This window comes from Gopherus flavomarginatus, chromosome 5 (assembly GCF_025201925.1).
Source record: "Gopherus flavomarginatus isolate rGopFla2 chromosome 5, rGopFla2.mat.asm, whole genome shotgun sequence".
NCBI classification, from domain to species: Eukaryota; Metazoa; Chordata; order Testudines; family Testudinidae; genus Gopherus; species Gopherus flavomarginatus.
The window spans coordinates 129,943,264-129,956,759 of record NC_066621.1 but is presented as its reverse complement, the minus strand read 5'-3'; the positions used below and the strand labels follow the sequence as shown (position 1 = coordinate 129,956,759).

Here is a 13,496-nt window from a genome sequence, read left to right as displayed (position 1 = left end):
AAAAGAAAACCAATAAAAACAGTTGTTTTTAACAGCTAAATATTTTCCTGCAATGTTTGGAACCCTAACAGTAAGGAACTGAAAGTGAATCTAGTATAATTGAAAAATATCAAAGCTGAAATAAATGTTAAAATTAAATGGTATAAATTGTGACACGTTCTCTGGTATTTTAAAGTTTTGTCTTTTAATGTATGATATAAGAGAGACAAAGTGGATGGGTTAATATCTTTTATTGGACCAACTTCTGTTGGTGAGAGAGACAAGCTTTCACGCTTACTCTCTGCTCGAAAGCATCTTTCTCTCATTAGCAGAAGTTGGTCCAATAAAAGAGATTACCCCACCTACCTTGTTTTTCTCATATCATGGGACTGACACAACTACAACAACCCTGCATATAGGGTTGCCAACTTTGGTTGTATGAACTCCTGGAGGTTTCATCACACGGCATTATCTTTAATTAAATATTAATCTTTAATTCCTGGAGACTCCAGGACATCCTGGAGGGTTGACAACGCTGCGCAATGTATGGTGTCGAACATAGGTAAAGAAACTTTGTTTAGAACATAAGATTTTTAAGTTGACAGTACTACTCTAATACATTTTAAAAGTTCCCTTTTTCATAATTCTAACTACCCACTATGGGTTCCTTAAGGTTGATAGTAGGTAGCTATCTATTTTCTGCCTTTTTTTTTTTTTTTGGATCAAATTATTTGCAGGGATCAGAATACAGTGAAGTGAGTGCTTAATATAAAACCCAGAGATTCTGGATTATTTCAGTCAGTTTTGTGTCTGGTAATATTTTCTTAAAGTGTAAATGTGGTAACTTGAACTCTACCAGATATGAGGAACTTAGAAGTTTGTCTAGTTTATATTATTTTTGTGCTCCTAGTTTTGTTTTTTCACTAATTTAAAACTATTTTGGTAATTTCAGACAGCAGCAACAGTCGCAGCAAGGCCAGACGCCAGATTTACACGATAAACCAACTACAAGTTCAAATGCACTAGGAACAGACCCAGGTATTGTTTTATTCAGCCTATGGTTTTCAACACAGATGTTAATCTAGGTTTTTCCCTGGTGAGTTCTCTCTTTGCTGAAGAACAGTTCCCCAATTTTCCTTGCCTTAAAAAAATAAATAAATAAATAAATAAATAAAAATTGGAGATATACCTATCTCCTAGAACTGAAAGGTCATCAAGTCCAGCCCCCTGCCTTCACTAGCAGGACCAAGTACTGATTTTTGCCCCAGACCTCTAAGTGGCCCCCTCAAGGATTGAACTCACAATCCTGGGTTTAGCAGGCCAACGCTCAAACCACTGAGCTATCCCTTCCTCCCTTTAATTCCCCTAATAACTGCCCTTGGGGCTGCATGACGTAGCCACTATTTTTCTTGCTGAGGAGGATATAATAGGACTTTTAGAGAGCCTGTTCTGCTGTGTTGGCCGAAAGGGTCACTTTTGAGTGATATGAGATCACCTGTCCCGCAGGACTGGAGTGCATTACCTGCACACTGCTCTCAGCCCTGTTGGCCTAAGAATCTAGAGATAGTGATTGAATGTATTTCTCTCCTTCTTGGGAGTGCACAGCACTGCTCCTAGATCAAGCAGGTTCTGGTTTTACTTTCTTTCTAGTTGAATATAGTATTGTAGCTCTTGGTGTAGGTGTATGCAGCACTTCTTATTACCAACAACAGAATGCATGTTGAAAAATAAATCTCTCTCTAAATGTCTGTCCTCAAGTTTTGTAAAAAATAAATGTCTCTGTTCCAGCCTAATGTATTATTCTTAATTATGTGTGGAAACATGTTAACAGTGTAATTGAGAGAGAAAATAAATCTGAACATTACTAATGTTAAATATCAAAGATCTAAAATTAATTATACATTATTTCATATCTTTTTATAGAATGATTACAGTGCATTGAAAAGTAAGTCTGAAATGGTCATTTGATAATAGCAAACAAAAAAAGCAAAAGATATCTGAAAAAACATGGAATGATAAACAAATAGAAACAAGAGGCAAGAAGTGATATGAAAAATGTTTACTTTTTTATAGCTGCATTCCAGAAGTAATTAGACATAAGTATTTTGTGTATGTTTGTCTTCTGGCAGGAGGCGATATGAGTGAAGAAGACATGCTTCAAGCAGCCATGAATATGTCCTTGGAAACTGTTAGGAACTGCCTGAATACAGAAGAAAAGAAATGACAAAATAATGTTTTTTCTTTAGTTAGAACACTCAGTCTCCATTATAATATTCTTGTGTGGATGCTGTACAAGCAGGGTTCATTTCAGAGACACAGGATATTGTCTTACCACAGATGAAAAGATGGGGGTCAGAGTTAAAAGAGTATCTGAAAATAACAAAAATATTGCACCAATTTAGAAATTATGGCCCTGATGCTGCAAAACACTTCAACACATGCATAATTTTGCTCAGGTGAGTAGTTTCATTGACTTCAGGAGGATTATTCAAGTGAGCAGAGTTAAGTGTCTTGTAGGCTCAGGGCCTGTGTGTTGGATGCCCCAAATAAGGGGCAAGTATAATTTACCTTCCTTTTTTATTAACTGTCAGCTGCTTGGAGAATTCAGCACAAAATTACTAAGTTAGCACAGTTTTCTTATCAGTGAACTCAGATGCCATTCAATAATAATTTAAAAATAAATACAAAAAAGTTAGGCTCTTAAATCATTAATAGAAAATATGGACAAATTTTAAAACCAGTAAGCACATTTTAAAATTAAAAAAAATTAATTCAATCTTTTACCCTCTAGGACCTGAGTTCATGGTTCTGTGTTTCTCCTGCAAGAATTGATGGTGTTTCGCTTCCCAGAACCTAGAACAGAGCTCTCTACTTTGCTGTTTTGTGCTTGTGATAGGATCATTTCTGCAGGAGAAACACAAAACCATGAGGTCTTGGCAGTTGAAAAGAAAAATCTTCAATATATTTGTAATTATAACTTAGGTAGCATTATCTTAATGATTTAAGATCTACATTTTTTGTACTTGCAGTACCTTTAGCATTATTTGAAAATCATCATTAAAGGAAGGTTCATGTCAAAGATTTCTCCAGTTCTCTTACTTTAGGTCAGATGATTTGGCTCCCTCTTCATACTCTTCCCACTGAATGCCAAAGTTGGCTTTACTGGAGATGGTACTTTTTTCTGTGATAGAGACATAATGTGTTGGCAGTGGGCTAAACAGTTTATTCTTGTGTCTACTTCTCCTGTTTTGTCTTCTGTTTTTTCTCTCTGAGTTCCTCCCTTTACCTTGGCCTCTCACCATTTCTTCCTTCACACTACTAGTAAGAATATCTGTCTTTTCCCTGGTTAGTTAGTTCATCAAGCTTTGTTGAGAGTGGGGGTGGGAGAAAGAGATTTAGATCCCATAACTTCAGTGCCACATATCTAAGGAGCATTCCTGCAATCTGAAATGATCCCTGTGCAAGTAGCTTTGTTAAGACTGACTGTTTATGTTTGTATGTGTGCACATGTTTTTTCTCAAATGTTTTTATGAATATTTTCTATTTTGTCAGAATTTTACAGCTTTTTCAGGAATGGCCTTCATTCATGCACCTTACAATTTGTTTATCATGTTGTTTCTGTTACTGAGAAAAATGGGGAGCAAAGTATGCAAGCTAGCTTGTTCAATCAGTTGTAAAACTTACCCTTTGATACTCAAGATGAATGTGTGACAGAGTGACCAAATTTGGCTTTCAACTTTACTGCAACATTTTAAACATGTTCCTTTTTCATAAATGGTGCTTTAACTATAAATTCTGTTTACATATAAATTATATGGAAATATGTTATAGATGTATGGGTGTAAGTTGTTTTTCATTTAGTATGTAAGCAGTTGCCACAGACATTCTAAGAATATTTTTTTGAAACTATACATTTGATTTCTTTACCAAAATATTTTAAAATTATACTATTGCACCATAGTAATGTATTTAATTATAATTAGGTAGAGTGAATTATAATTAGATGGAAATAAACGTTCAGCACAGAATAGTACTGTATATAAAAGGGCCGTTATGTTTTGGTAAAGATTTGTATAGAATGATGGCTTCTTGATGGCTTAGAATATTACTGTAAAAGAGATCCTTAGGCTAAATTCTGTTTCCTTTACTTGTATGCTTAATTTCCACTGATTTCAGTAGGACCACTTGCATAAGTAAGGCAATGTGGATTTGACCAGAGGACAAGTAATGCTTTTTAGAATTGCTTTTTAGTTCCACCATTCTCATCCTTGGTAGGCAATACTGTTGTGCATTTCAGTCTACCTAATTGACTAACAGATTAACTCCTTTGCCATGCCTGCTGCACCAAGTTTTTAAAACAAAATCGCTGCTTTAAAAAAAAAAAAAAAACAAAAAAAACCCCACCATCCTTCTCACCCTCCCCCCCTCCTCCCCCGAATGGCTGCACAAACCTATCAGTATAGATTTCAGCTTCAAGATTGACTGCTCCTTATAAATGAAAGTGAAAAAGGATGCATATAAAGCATGATATACTGTTTTTGTGTGGCTGGAAATTCATCGTGACTTTTCTTTTTTTCTGCCTACATTTTGCCTGTCATAAACATTCTCCTTTTTGGCATGAGGCAGACAATAGCTGGATGAACTTATTTGACTTAATTTAAAATGCAGGGTTTTATCTTTATAAATGGATACAGATTTGTAAAGTCTGGTTAAAAGACTTCTTTTTTAAGACATGGTAATTGCTAACTTCCTCTTCAGTTATGTTATGTTATAAATTAATATTTCTTTGGCTATATATTGTAGCATTCTATATAAAAATCTGAATTCCTATATTCTAGTGTTGTTAATTATTTGTTTTTATAATCACTAAAGCATAGAAGTTCATGATTAAAGCACTAAATCGATCCTCAAACCACCTCACTGCCTAAGTATTGTAGCATACAAGAAATGTAAGATCATATAATGCTTAAAAGGCACAGCAGGGTGAATCAGATGTTATGGATAGCCATATTCCTTTCAATAAACAGTATCATCTAAAAATTAAGTGAGCTAATTGTGCACTTGGCCTTTTGAGAAGTAATAAGCTCACTCAGACTGGTGACCTGTTAGTGAATCAGTTAGGAGGTAGCCCTGGAGGCTACATACATTAATTGCACCAAAGGAAAAGGTGAATATGAACTAGTGACAATATACATATTACAGTGTAGATCCAAAGTACAGAATGTGTGGAGCTGCCAAGAAGCCATCAATAAAAACTGATCTCATTTTCTCAATGTGCATTCTCTAAGTGATAAGCACTTACTGACATGTATAAATTGTGAAACACTTTTGTAAATAAAGTTTAAACTATTTGAGTCTTTTGCTAGCAATAGCCATCTTTTGAAGCTGAAGTTTCATCCTAATGTTGTAGCGTTAGTAGAGAGCCCATTATGCAGGAGAATAAATCATTTTTGTTCTAGTCTGACATTCGTAAGATCTTTAAATCCTGACTATCCTACAAAAATTATCATCTTTATCATTATTGTGGTCCATGTGATGTAGTATGTTATTCTGTCCACAGAAGTCAGGGAAGAAAAAGTGATATCTATGTTGAGTAGCTACAGAATTAAAACACAATTCTGTAAAATGATTGTAACTTTTTTTCTGTCTTCCCAGGTAAGGAAATGATCATGCTATAACAGTTTCAGGCCAGGTCACAATCATGCTTAATTATGGTTAATGTTAGGCACTATAATATAAACTCTGCACTATAAATGCTATTCTAAGCCTACCTTTCCAGCCAGCACTCTATACTCCGAAAGCCTTTTCTCTTAGCTTTCTGTCAGTAAAGCTTTCTTACCAGCCTTCTGTTACTGTCTTCATGGCTTTCTCTCAGACAGCCTCCCCTACCTCAAAACATTTCCACCAGTCAAACCCATAGGGCCATATGATCAGCTTTTGCTCAGAATGTCCATGTGCCTATATTTTGGGTGCTAATGTTATTGTTTCAGCCACCTTGTTACAATGGCTTCTTTACATTTATCCTATATGTAAGGTGGGGCCATGTCCAACCCATAATTACAAAGTTTAACTCAACAAGTTCATTCACATGACTGAAAAGCTGATTCCACTTTGATAGCTATTTCCATTTCTAAGGAAAGTGAATTTCCTCAGAGAGTAAAGTTATTTAACTTCACCAAAACTATAGTACAGGCATTTTTTTTCACAGCCCCAACAACATGCCTCAACCCAAATCAGCCACTCAGGTGTTCACTCTGTGCCTACTGAGTTATTGACTTCTCTGTACAGTTAAGATTTCAGTTGTGGTGTGTGTGTGTGTGGGGGGGGTTGTTTTGTCTCATTTTACAGCATCACTTAACCCCCCTATTACTTACCCCTGAGTAATAACCTGATATCTACTAAAGTGGCTGAATTCAAACCAGTTCCAATAAGCCATCCAAATCCCTGGCTAGTTTAGTAACAATATAAATATAAATTTTATACCTGCACCTTATATTGATGCATTGTCTGTAAGACTGTGGCTGCTCCCCAATTATGTTGTTTCAGGAATGTCTTTTTATTATTATGGAAAAGCTGAATGGATATATAGTTTCTTTGGGGAGAAGGGCTGTGATTAATTTAAAAAACAAGTCCATGCTGTCTAGGAATGATTTTTTTTTAAAAGCTTAATCTTAAACTTAAAAAAACCTAAATATTTCCTGAAAATACCTGTTAGTGTGAGAATTTGTAATTTTTTTCTTATACTACCTATATTTAAGGCTTAAATTTCATGACAATATACTATTAATAGGCAAGTATGAGTACGTGGGATAAGTTTCACATTAATCATAGGGTTTTATTGGCCCAGTTTATGGTTTTGGGTGACGCATCGGTCTGAATGTGGGGTAATAGCTTTGTTTGTCTGCATGCCTCTGATGCAGTGTCATTTACTGACAGATCAGTGAATGAACAAGGAGACCAATGAAGGTTGCTGTCACAGTCTCATCTGTGAGCTATTCATAGAACAGTACCCAGAAGAACTCTCAGTAATTTTGCAATTACACAAAATAAACTTTTTTTTGTTTGGGTACCAATTAATGGAAATGATAATGATCAGGCTAATGTATGCCTTCTGGTGAGAGAATGACTGTAATGGGACAAGGATGGCCCTTATAAACTCAGGGTATCTTGTATTAATGATCACTTAATATCTGATAACATCTGAAAAGCTATTAAACATTTTCCTATATTAACTGTACAGAAACACCTGTTGTAATAATGATCAGAGTCTGGATATAATAAAGTAAATTCAAATAGAGAAGCATTTTATATGTATTACCTTTAATGTGACCATTTTAAACAGAGATTAAATTCTGACAAAGGCTGATGCATGAGTGATGAAAATAAAGATAAGTTCCATAGTTTATTGTGATCAGATCTCTATATTCTGTATACAAAATTAACGTAGTCCGTATTGAATGGATTAAAAATTGGCTAACAGAGAGATCTCAAAAAGTAACTGTGAATGGGGATTCATCAGCCAATGGAGGTGTTTCTAGAGGGGATCTGTAAGAATCTGTTCTCTGGTCCAATGCAGTTTAAGATCTTTATCAATGATCTGGAAAAAAACAAATCAGGGCTGGTCAAATTTGCAGATGACACAAAAGTTGGTGGAACTGTAAATAATAATGTGGATGAGCCTAACCAAGATCACTTGATAACATGAGCTGATATGAAGAGCACATGATTTAACACTGTGAAATGAAAGATCGTGCAGCTAAGAACAAAGAATGGAGCTCACATTTATAGGATGGGACTGTGTCCTGGAACAGTAACTCTCAAAAGGACTTACTTTAGCAGTCACAGCAGCTAACCAACTGAACATGACCTCTCAGAGTTAAGCTGTAGCTAAGAGGGTTAATTACAATTCTTGGGTGTATAAGCAGGGGAATATTAAGAGTAGAAAGATGATATTACCTCTGTTATACAGCATTATTGAGACCCTTACTGGAATATTGTGTCAGTTCTGCAGTCCAAACATCAAAAAGGATGTTGAAAACTGGAAAAGATTCAGAAAAGAGCTACAGAAAGTTAGTCTAGAAAACAAGAGTTATTGTGAGAGATTTAAGAAGCCCAATGGGTAAGAGAAGGTTAATAGGTGACTATCGTGATACGCCACACGCTCTACATGGGGAAGAGATTTCTGAGAGGAAGATGGCTCTTTACTCTGGCAGAAGACATGAGATCCAGTGGCTGGAAGCTGAAGCTCAGAAAATTCAGACTATTCGGGTGCACATTTTTAATGGAGAGGGTAACTATTGGAACAACTATCTGGACAGTCTAGTTAAGAGTGGATATCATTTTAAAGGATATTCTATAGTTCAAACAGAAAATATGGGCTTCATGTAAAAATTATTGGGTGAGGTTCTTTGATTTGTGTGATATTGTGTGTAGCTGGCGTGGTGTGAGAGTGGGGGCTCAGGAACTCCCCTGGGTCCAGTGTGTGTGTGACTGGTGGGATACCAGATGACTCCCCAAGGGCCAGGTTTGTGTGTTGCAGGCGAGATGTGAGGGGCTCAGCCCGAGGACTCCCCGGGGGCCAGATCTGTGTGTAGCTGGCAGGGTGTGAAGGGCTCATGGACTCCCTGGGGGCCAGGTCTGTATGTAGCTGTCAGGGTGTGAGGGGCTTGGGTACTCCCCTAGGGGCCAGATTTCTGTATAGCTAGTGGGGTGCGAGGTGACTCCCCAGGGGCCAGGTGTGTGCATAGCAGGTGAGGTGCGAGGGGCTCGCAGACTCCCTGGTGGCCAGGTGTGTGCATAGCTGGCGGAGTGCCAGGGGCTCGGGGACTCCCTGCTGGCCAGGTCTGTGTGTAGGAGCTGGCGTGGTGCGAGGGGCTCGGGTACTCCCCGGGGGCCAGGTTTGTACGCAGCTGGTGGGGTGCAAGGGGGATCATCAGGGGCCAGATGTGTGCATAGCTGGCGGGATGCAAGGGGTCTCTCCAGGGGCCAGGTGTGTGTGTAGCTAGCTGGGTGCGAGGGGTACAGGTACTCCCCGGGGGCCAGGTGTGTGCGTAGCTGGCGGAGTGTGAGGGGACTCCCTAGGGGCCATCTGTGTGCATACCTGGTGGGGTGGGAGTGGCTCGGGGACTCCCCAAGGGCCACGTTTGTGCATAGTTGGTGGGATGGAAAGGGTTCGGGGACCGTCAGGGATTTGTGTAGCTGTCATGGTGTGAAGGGCTTGTGTGAGGGGCTTGGGTACTCCCTGGGGGCCAGGTGTGTGCACAGCTGGCATGGTGCGAGCGGCTTGGATACTCCCTGGGGGCCAGGTGTGTGCACAGCTGGCAGGGTGTGAAGGGCTCATGTGAGGGACTTGGGTACTCCCCGGGGTCCAGGTTTTTGCGCAGCTGGCAGGGTGTGAAGGGCTCATGTGAGGGACTTGGGTACTCCCCGGGGTCCAGGTTTGTGTGCAGCTGGCAGGGTGTGAAGGGCTCATGTGAGGGACTTGGGTACTCCCCGGGGTCCAGGTTTGTGCGCAGCTGGCGGAGTCTAGGGTGACCAGATGGCCTGATTTTAAAGGGACAGTCCTGATTTTTTGGGTCTTTTTCTTATATAAGCTCCTATTCCCCTCCCCCCCGCCCCGCACCCTTGTCCCGATTTTTCACACTTGCTGTCCGGTCACCCTAGCGGAGTCTTCGCACAAATGAGAAGAGACCAAGGGCGCCTGGCAGTGGAAGCGGCTAAGTTTGGATGCCCCGTGCGGCCGGTGCTATGCCACCCGGTGAGTGGCGGTGGCGGACTGTCGGTGAAGCAGAGGCCCCGGCCAGGTGCCCGGGGAGCGAGCTCCGGCGGCAGCACACGCCGCTAACCTACACCTGGCCCGAATATGCTGTTCGACCGCCACTATCCCGAGCGCCTTTGCTGCTGTGTACACGTCCTAGTAGTTGTGACGCCGCTCTAGCCTCACGTAGCCATTCTCTATGGTTATGCAGAGAGTCTGTGCGGACTCGGAGGTGTCATGGCGTCCGTTGAGGTGGCAGCGCCTGAAGCTGCCGGGAGGAGCCGCTGAAGCCGAGCTTCGAGCGGGCAGGGAGTAATGGCCGGGGCGCTGGGACTCTTTCACTAGGCGCCCGCAGGAGCCCGGGCTTTCCTGAGCGTGCGGGGTGGCAGGAGCCGGCTCTCCGAGCCCAGGCTGCCCAGCCCCCGGGGTAGATAGCGAGCCGGGGCCGAGCTGTTCTGGGCTCCGGCGCCACCCCTGGTGCAGGTGCTGCCTCGGGGAGGCCTCTGGCCAGCGTTGAGGACAGTTGGAGTCTGTTGAGGAGCAGCAGCAGAGATGGCCTCCTGGTTAGGGGGCCTGGGCTCGGGGCTGGGCCAGTCCTTGGGGCAGGTAGGGGGCAGCTTGTCCTCCCTTACCGGCCAGATCTCCAGCTTCACCAAAGACATCCTGCTGGAGGGCACCGAGGAAGTGGGAGGTAAGAGAGGGCCGGGGGGGGGGGGGGCGGGGAGGAAACAGGAATTGCTGCGGTGCCCATGGAGGGTGCCAACCCTCTGCGATGAGTGTGGAGCCGGGGGGCACTGAGTGCTGGGGAAAGGTTGTCAGCTCTATGGGCTGTGATGTTTTATATGTGTGTTTAGTACCATGTACTCATCTGATATCATATTGATAATGAAGAGATATAGCAATTGTTGTAAGTGGGTAACAGTTTATTTAGGACTGACTAGCTAGACCACCTGAATTTAGAGATAAACATGACTGAGATTTTAAGTGTCTTACTGGAGTATACCAATTTAACCAGAGAATTGCTACCTTCATTTTCCTTTTTTAACAGTAATAAAGAGAAATAAAATGTTTAGTGCTAGTGGAGTTTGTTGTTACACCTATTGGAGTTGGTGAGGGGTAGCATTAACACTGCAGATCAAAACAACTAAAATTTGCTGTGACAAATTACTTCTATGTGTTTTTTCTAGAAGGGTTCTCTCTCTCTCTCTCTCTCTCTCTCTTCCTTTTTTCTCATAGAATACAGAATATCAGGGTTGGAAGGGACCTCCAGAGGTCATCTAGTCCAACCCCTTGCTCCGAGCAGGACCAATCCCCCAACTAAATCATCCTAGCCAGGGCTTTGTCAAGCCTGACCTTAAAAACCTCTAAGGAAGGAGATTCCACCACCTCCCTAGGTAACCCATTCCAGTGCTTCACCACTCTGAGTGAAAAAGTTTTTCCTAATATCCAACCTAAACCTCCTCCACTGCAACTTGAGACCATTACTCCTTGTTCTGTCATCTGCTACCACTGAGAGGAGTCTAGATCCATCCTCTTTGGAACCCCCTTTCAGGTAGTTGAAAGCAGCTATCAAATCTCCCCTCATTCTTCTCTTCTGCAAACTTAACAATCCTGGTTCTTTTAGCCTCTCTTCATAAGTCATGTGCTCCAGCCCACTAATCATTTTTGTTACCCTCCGTTGGACTCTTTCAAATCTTTCCACATCCTTCTTGTAGTATGGGGCCCACTGGGACACAGTACTCCAGATGAGGCCTCACTAATGTCAAATAGAGGGGAATGATCACGTCTCTCGATCTGCTGGCAATGCCCCTACTTATACAGCCCAAAATGCTGTTAGCCTTCTTGACAACAAGGGCACACTGTCGACTCATATCCAGCTTCTCGTCCACTGTAACCCCTAGGCCCTTTTCTGCAGAATGGCTGCCTAGCCATTCAGTTCCTAGTCTGTAGCAATGCATGGGATTCTTCCATCCTAAGTACAGGACTCTGCACTTGTTCTTGCTGAACCTCATCAGGTTTCTTTTGGCCTAATCCTCTAATTTTTCTAGGTCCCTCTGTATCCTTCCCCTATCCTTCAGCATATCTAGAACTCCTCCCAGTTTAGTGTCATCTGTAAACTTGCTGAGAGTGCAGTCCACACCATCCTCCAGATCATTAATTAAGATATTGAACAAATCCAGCCCCAGAACCAACCCTTGGGGCACTCTGCTTGATACCGGCTGCCAACTAGACATGGAGCCATTGATTGCTACCTGTTGAGCCCAACGATCTAGCCAGCTTTCTTTCCACCTTTATAGTCCATTCATCCAATCCATACATCTTTAACTTGCCGGCAAGAATACTGTGGGAGACCATTTCAAAAGCTTTGCTAAAGTCAAGGAATAACACATCCACTTCTTTCCCCTCATCCACAAAGCCAGTTATCTCATCATAGAAGGTAATTAGGTTAGTCAAGTATGACTTGCCCTTAGTGAATCCATGCTGTTCCTGATCACTTTCCTCTCCTCTAAGTGCTTCAGAATTGATTCCTTGAGGACCTGCTCCATGATTTTTCCAGGGACTGAGGTGAGGCTGACTGGCCTGTTGTTCCCCGGTACCTCCTCCTTCCCTTTTTTAAAGATGGGCACTACATTAGCCTTTTTCCAGTCATCTGGGACCTCCCCCAATCACCATGCGTTTTCAAAGATAACGACCAATGGCTCTGCAATCACATCCGCCAACTCCTTTAGCACCTTTGGATGCAGCACATCCGGCCCCATGGACTTGTGTTCGTCCAGCTTTTCTGAATAGTCCTGAACCACTTCTTTTTCTACAGAGGGCTGGTCACCTCCTCTCCATGCTGTGCTGCCCAGTGCAGCAGTCTGGGCGTGGACCTTGTTCGTGAAGACAGGCAAAAAAAGCATTGAGTACTTCAGCTTTTTGCACATCCTCTGTCACTAAGTTGCCTCCCTCATTCAGTAAGGGACCCACACTTCCCTTGACTTTCTTCTTATTGCTAACATACCTGAAGAATCCGTTCTTGTTACTCTTAACATCTCTTGCTAGCTGCAACTCCAAGTGTGATTTGGCCTTCCTGATTTCACTCCTGCACTTCTCTCAAGTTCTTATTCTGTGCACACCATACTATCTGGGCTCTGTGGAAAATAAACTTAGCAAAGCAAACTAAGTACAGTATAAACTTATTTAGAGGTATATATATTGCAAAAGTTATTGGCATGTGTCCTGTTCCTGTTCTTATTTTGTTGTCCTGAAGTGTTGGAATTGCATTAGGGTACTTTGTTGACCAGGTTTGAAAGCATATCAAACTTGTCTTTGGCTTATTATGTTTATTCAGTTTATCTACAGCTTGGCTTGATCGGTTCCATTTAGAATGGGGGAAGTTTTCTAAAACTGCAAACAAATTGCTAGTTCAGTATTTTCCACATATGTATGTGATTGTAAGTCTGACGTGTCTCCCAGGCAAGGCTTTAATATAATTGAAATTTTTCTTATTTATGTTACAGTAGTGCCCAAAAAATCCAATCAAGATTGGAGCCCACTGCATTAAGTACAACAAAATAGGAAAACACAGTCATTGTCTGAAAGAACTTATAATCTAAAATGAAAGAAAGAAGCAAAGGGGGAACAAAAGGGATGTAATGTACAATCAGTTCAATGACAGTCAGACACAGTGTTAATTCTATGTCTGTTTTAGTATTGGTGTTTAATTTTTCCAAGGCATTTAAGCTTTTTAAATTAAACATTTGACTTTGCCTTATAG

At 41.4% G+C, this 13,496-nt stretch overlaps 2 protein-coding genes across 10 annotated transcripts in view; both read left to right on the top strand.

Moving 5' to 3' along the window:
* The window catches only part of ATXN3 (ataxin 3), a 464,297-nt gene extending 458,854 nt beyond the window's left edge, over nucleotides 1-5,443 (top strand). For 8 of the 9 annotated variants that reach the window (XM_050953329.1, XM_050953328.1, XM_050953323.1 and 5 more), the window contains 2 exons: nucleotides 932-1,017; nucleotides 2,109-5,443. In XM_050953329.1, the coding sequence (XP_050809286.1) occupies nucleotides 932-1,017; nucleotides 2,109-2,203 (181 nt within the window). In that variant the 3' untranslated portion in view covers nucleotides 2,204-5,443. Of the gene's footprint in view, nucleotides 1-931; nucleotides 1,018-1,902; nucleotides 1,925-2,108 lie in introns of all 9 variants that reach the window. The other variant, XM_050953325.1, reaches the window with a different exon arrangement.
* A 4,509-nt stretch (nucleotides 5,444-9,952) lies between these two features.
* TRIP11 (thyroid hormone receptor interactor 11) overlaps nucleotides 9,953-13,496 on the top strand; it is an 81,345-nt gene continuing 77,801 nt past the window's right edge. The window contains exon 1 of the mRNA XM_050953171.1: nucleotides 9,953-10,427. Within this exon, the coding sequence (XP_050809128.1) occupies nucleotides 10,289-10,427 (139 nt within the window). The 5' untranslated portion in view covers nucleotides 9,953-10,288. The remainder of the gene's footprint in view (nucleotides 10,428-13,496) is intronic.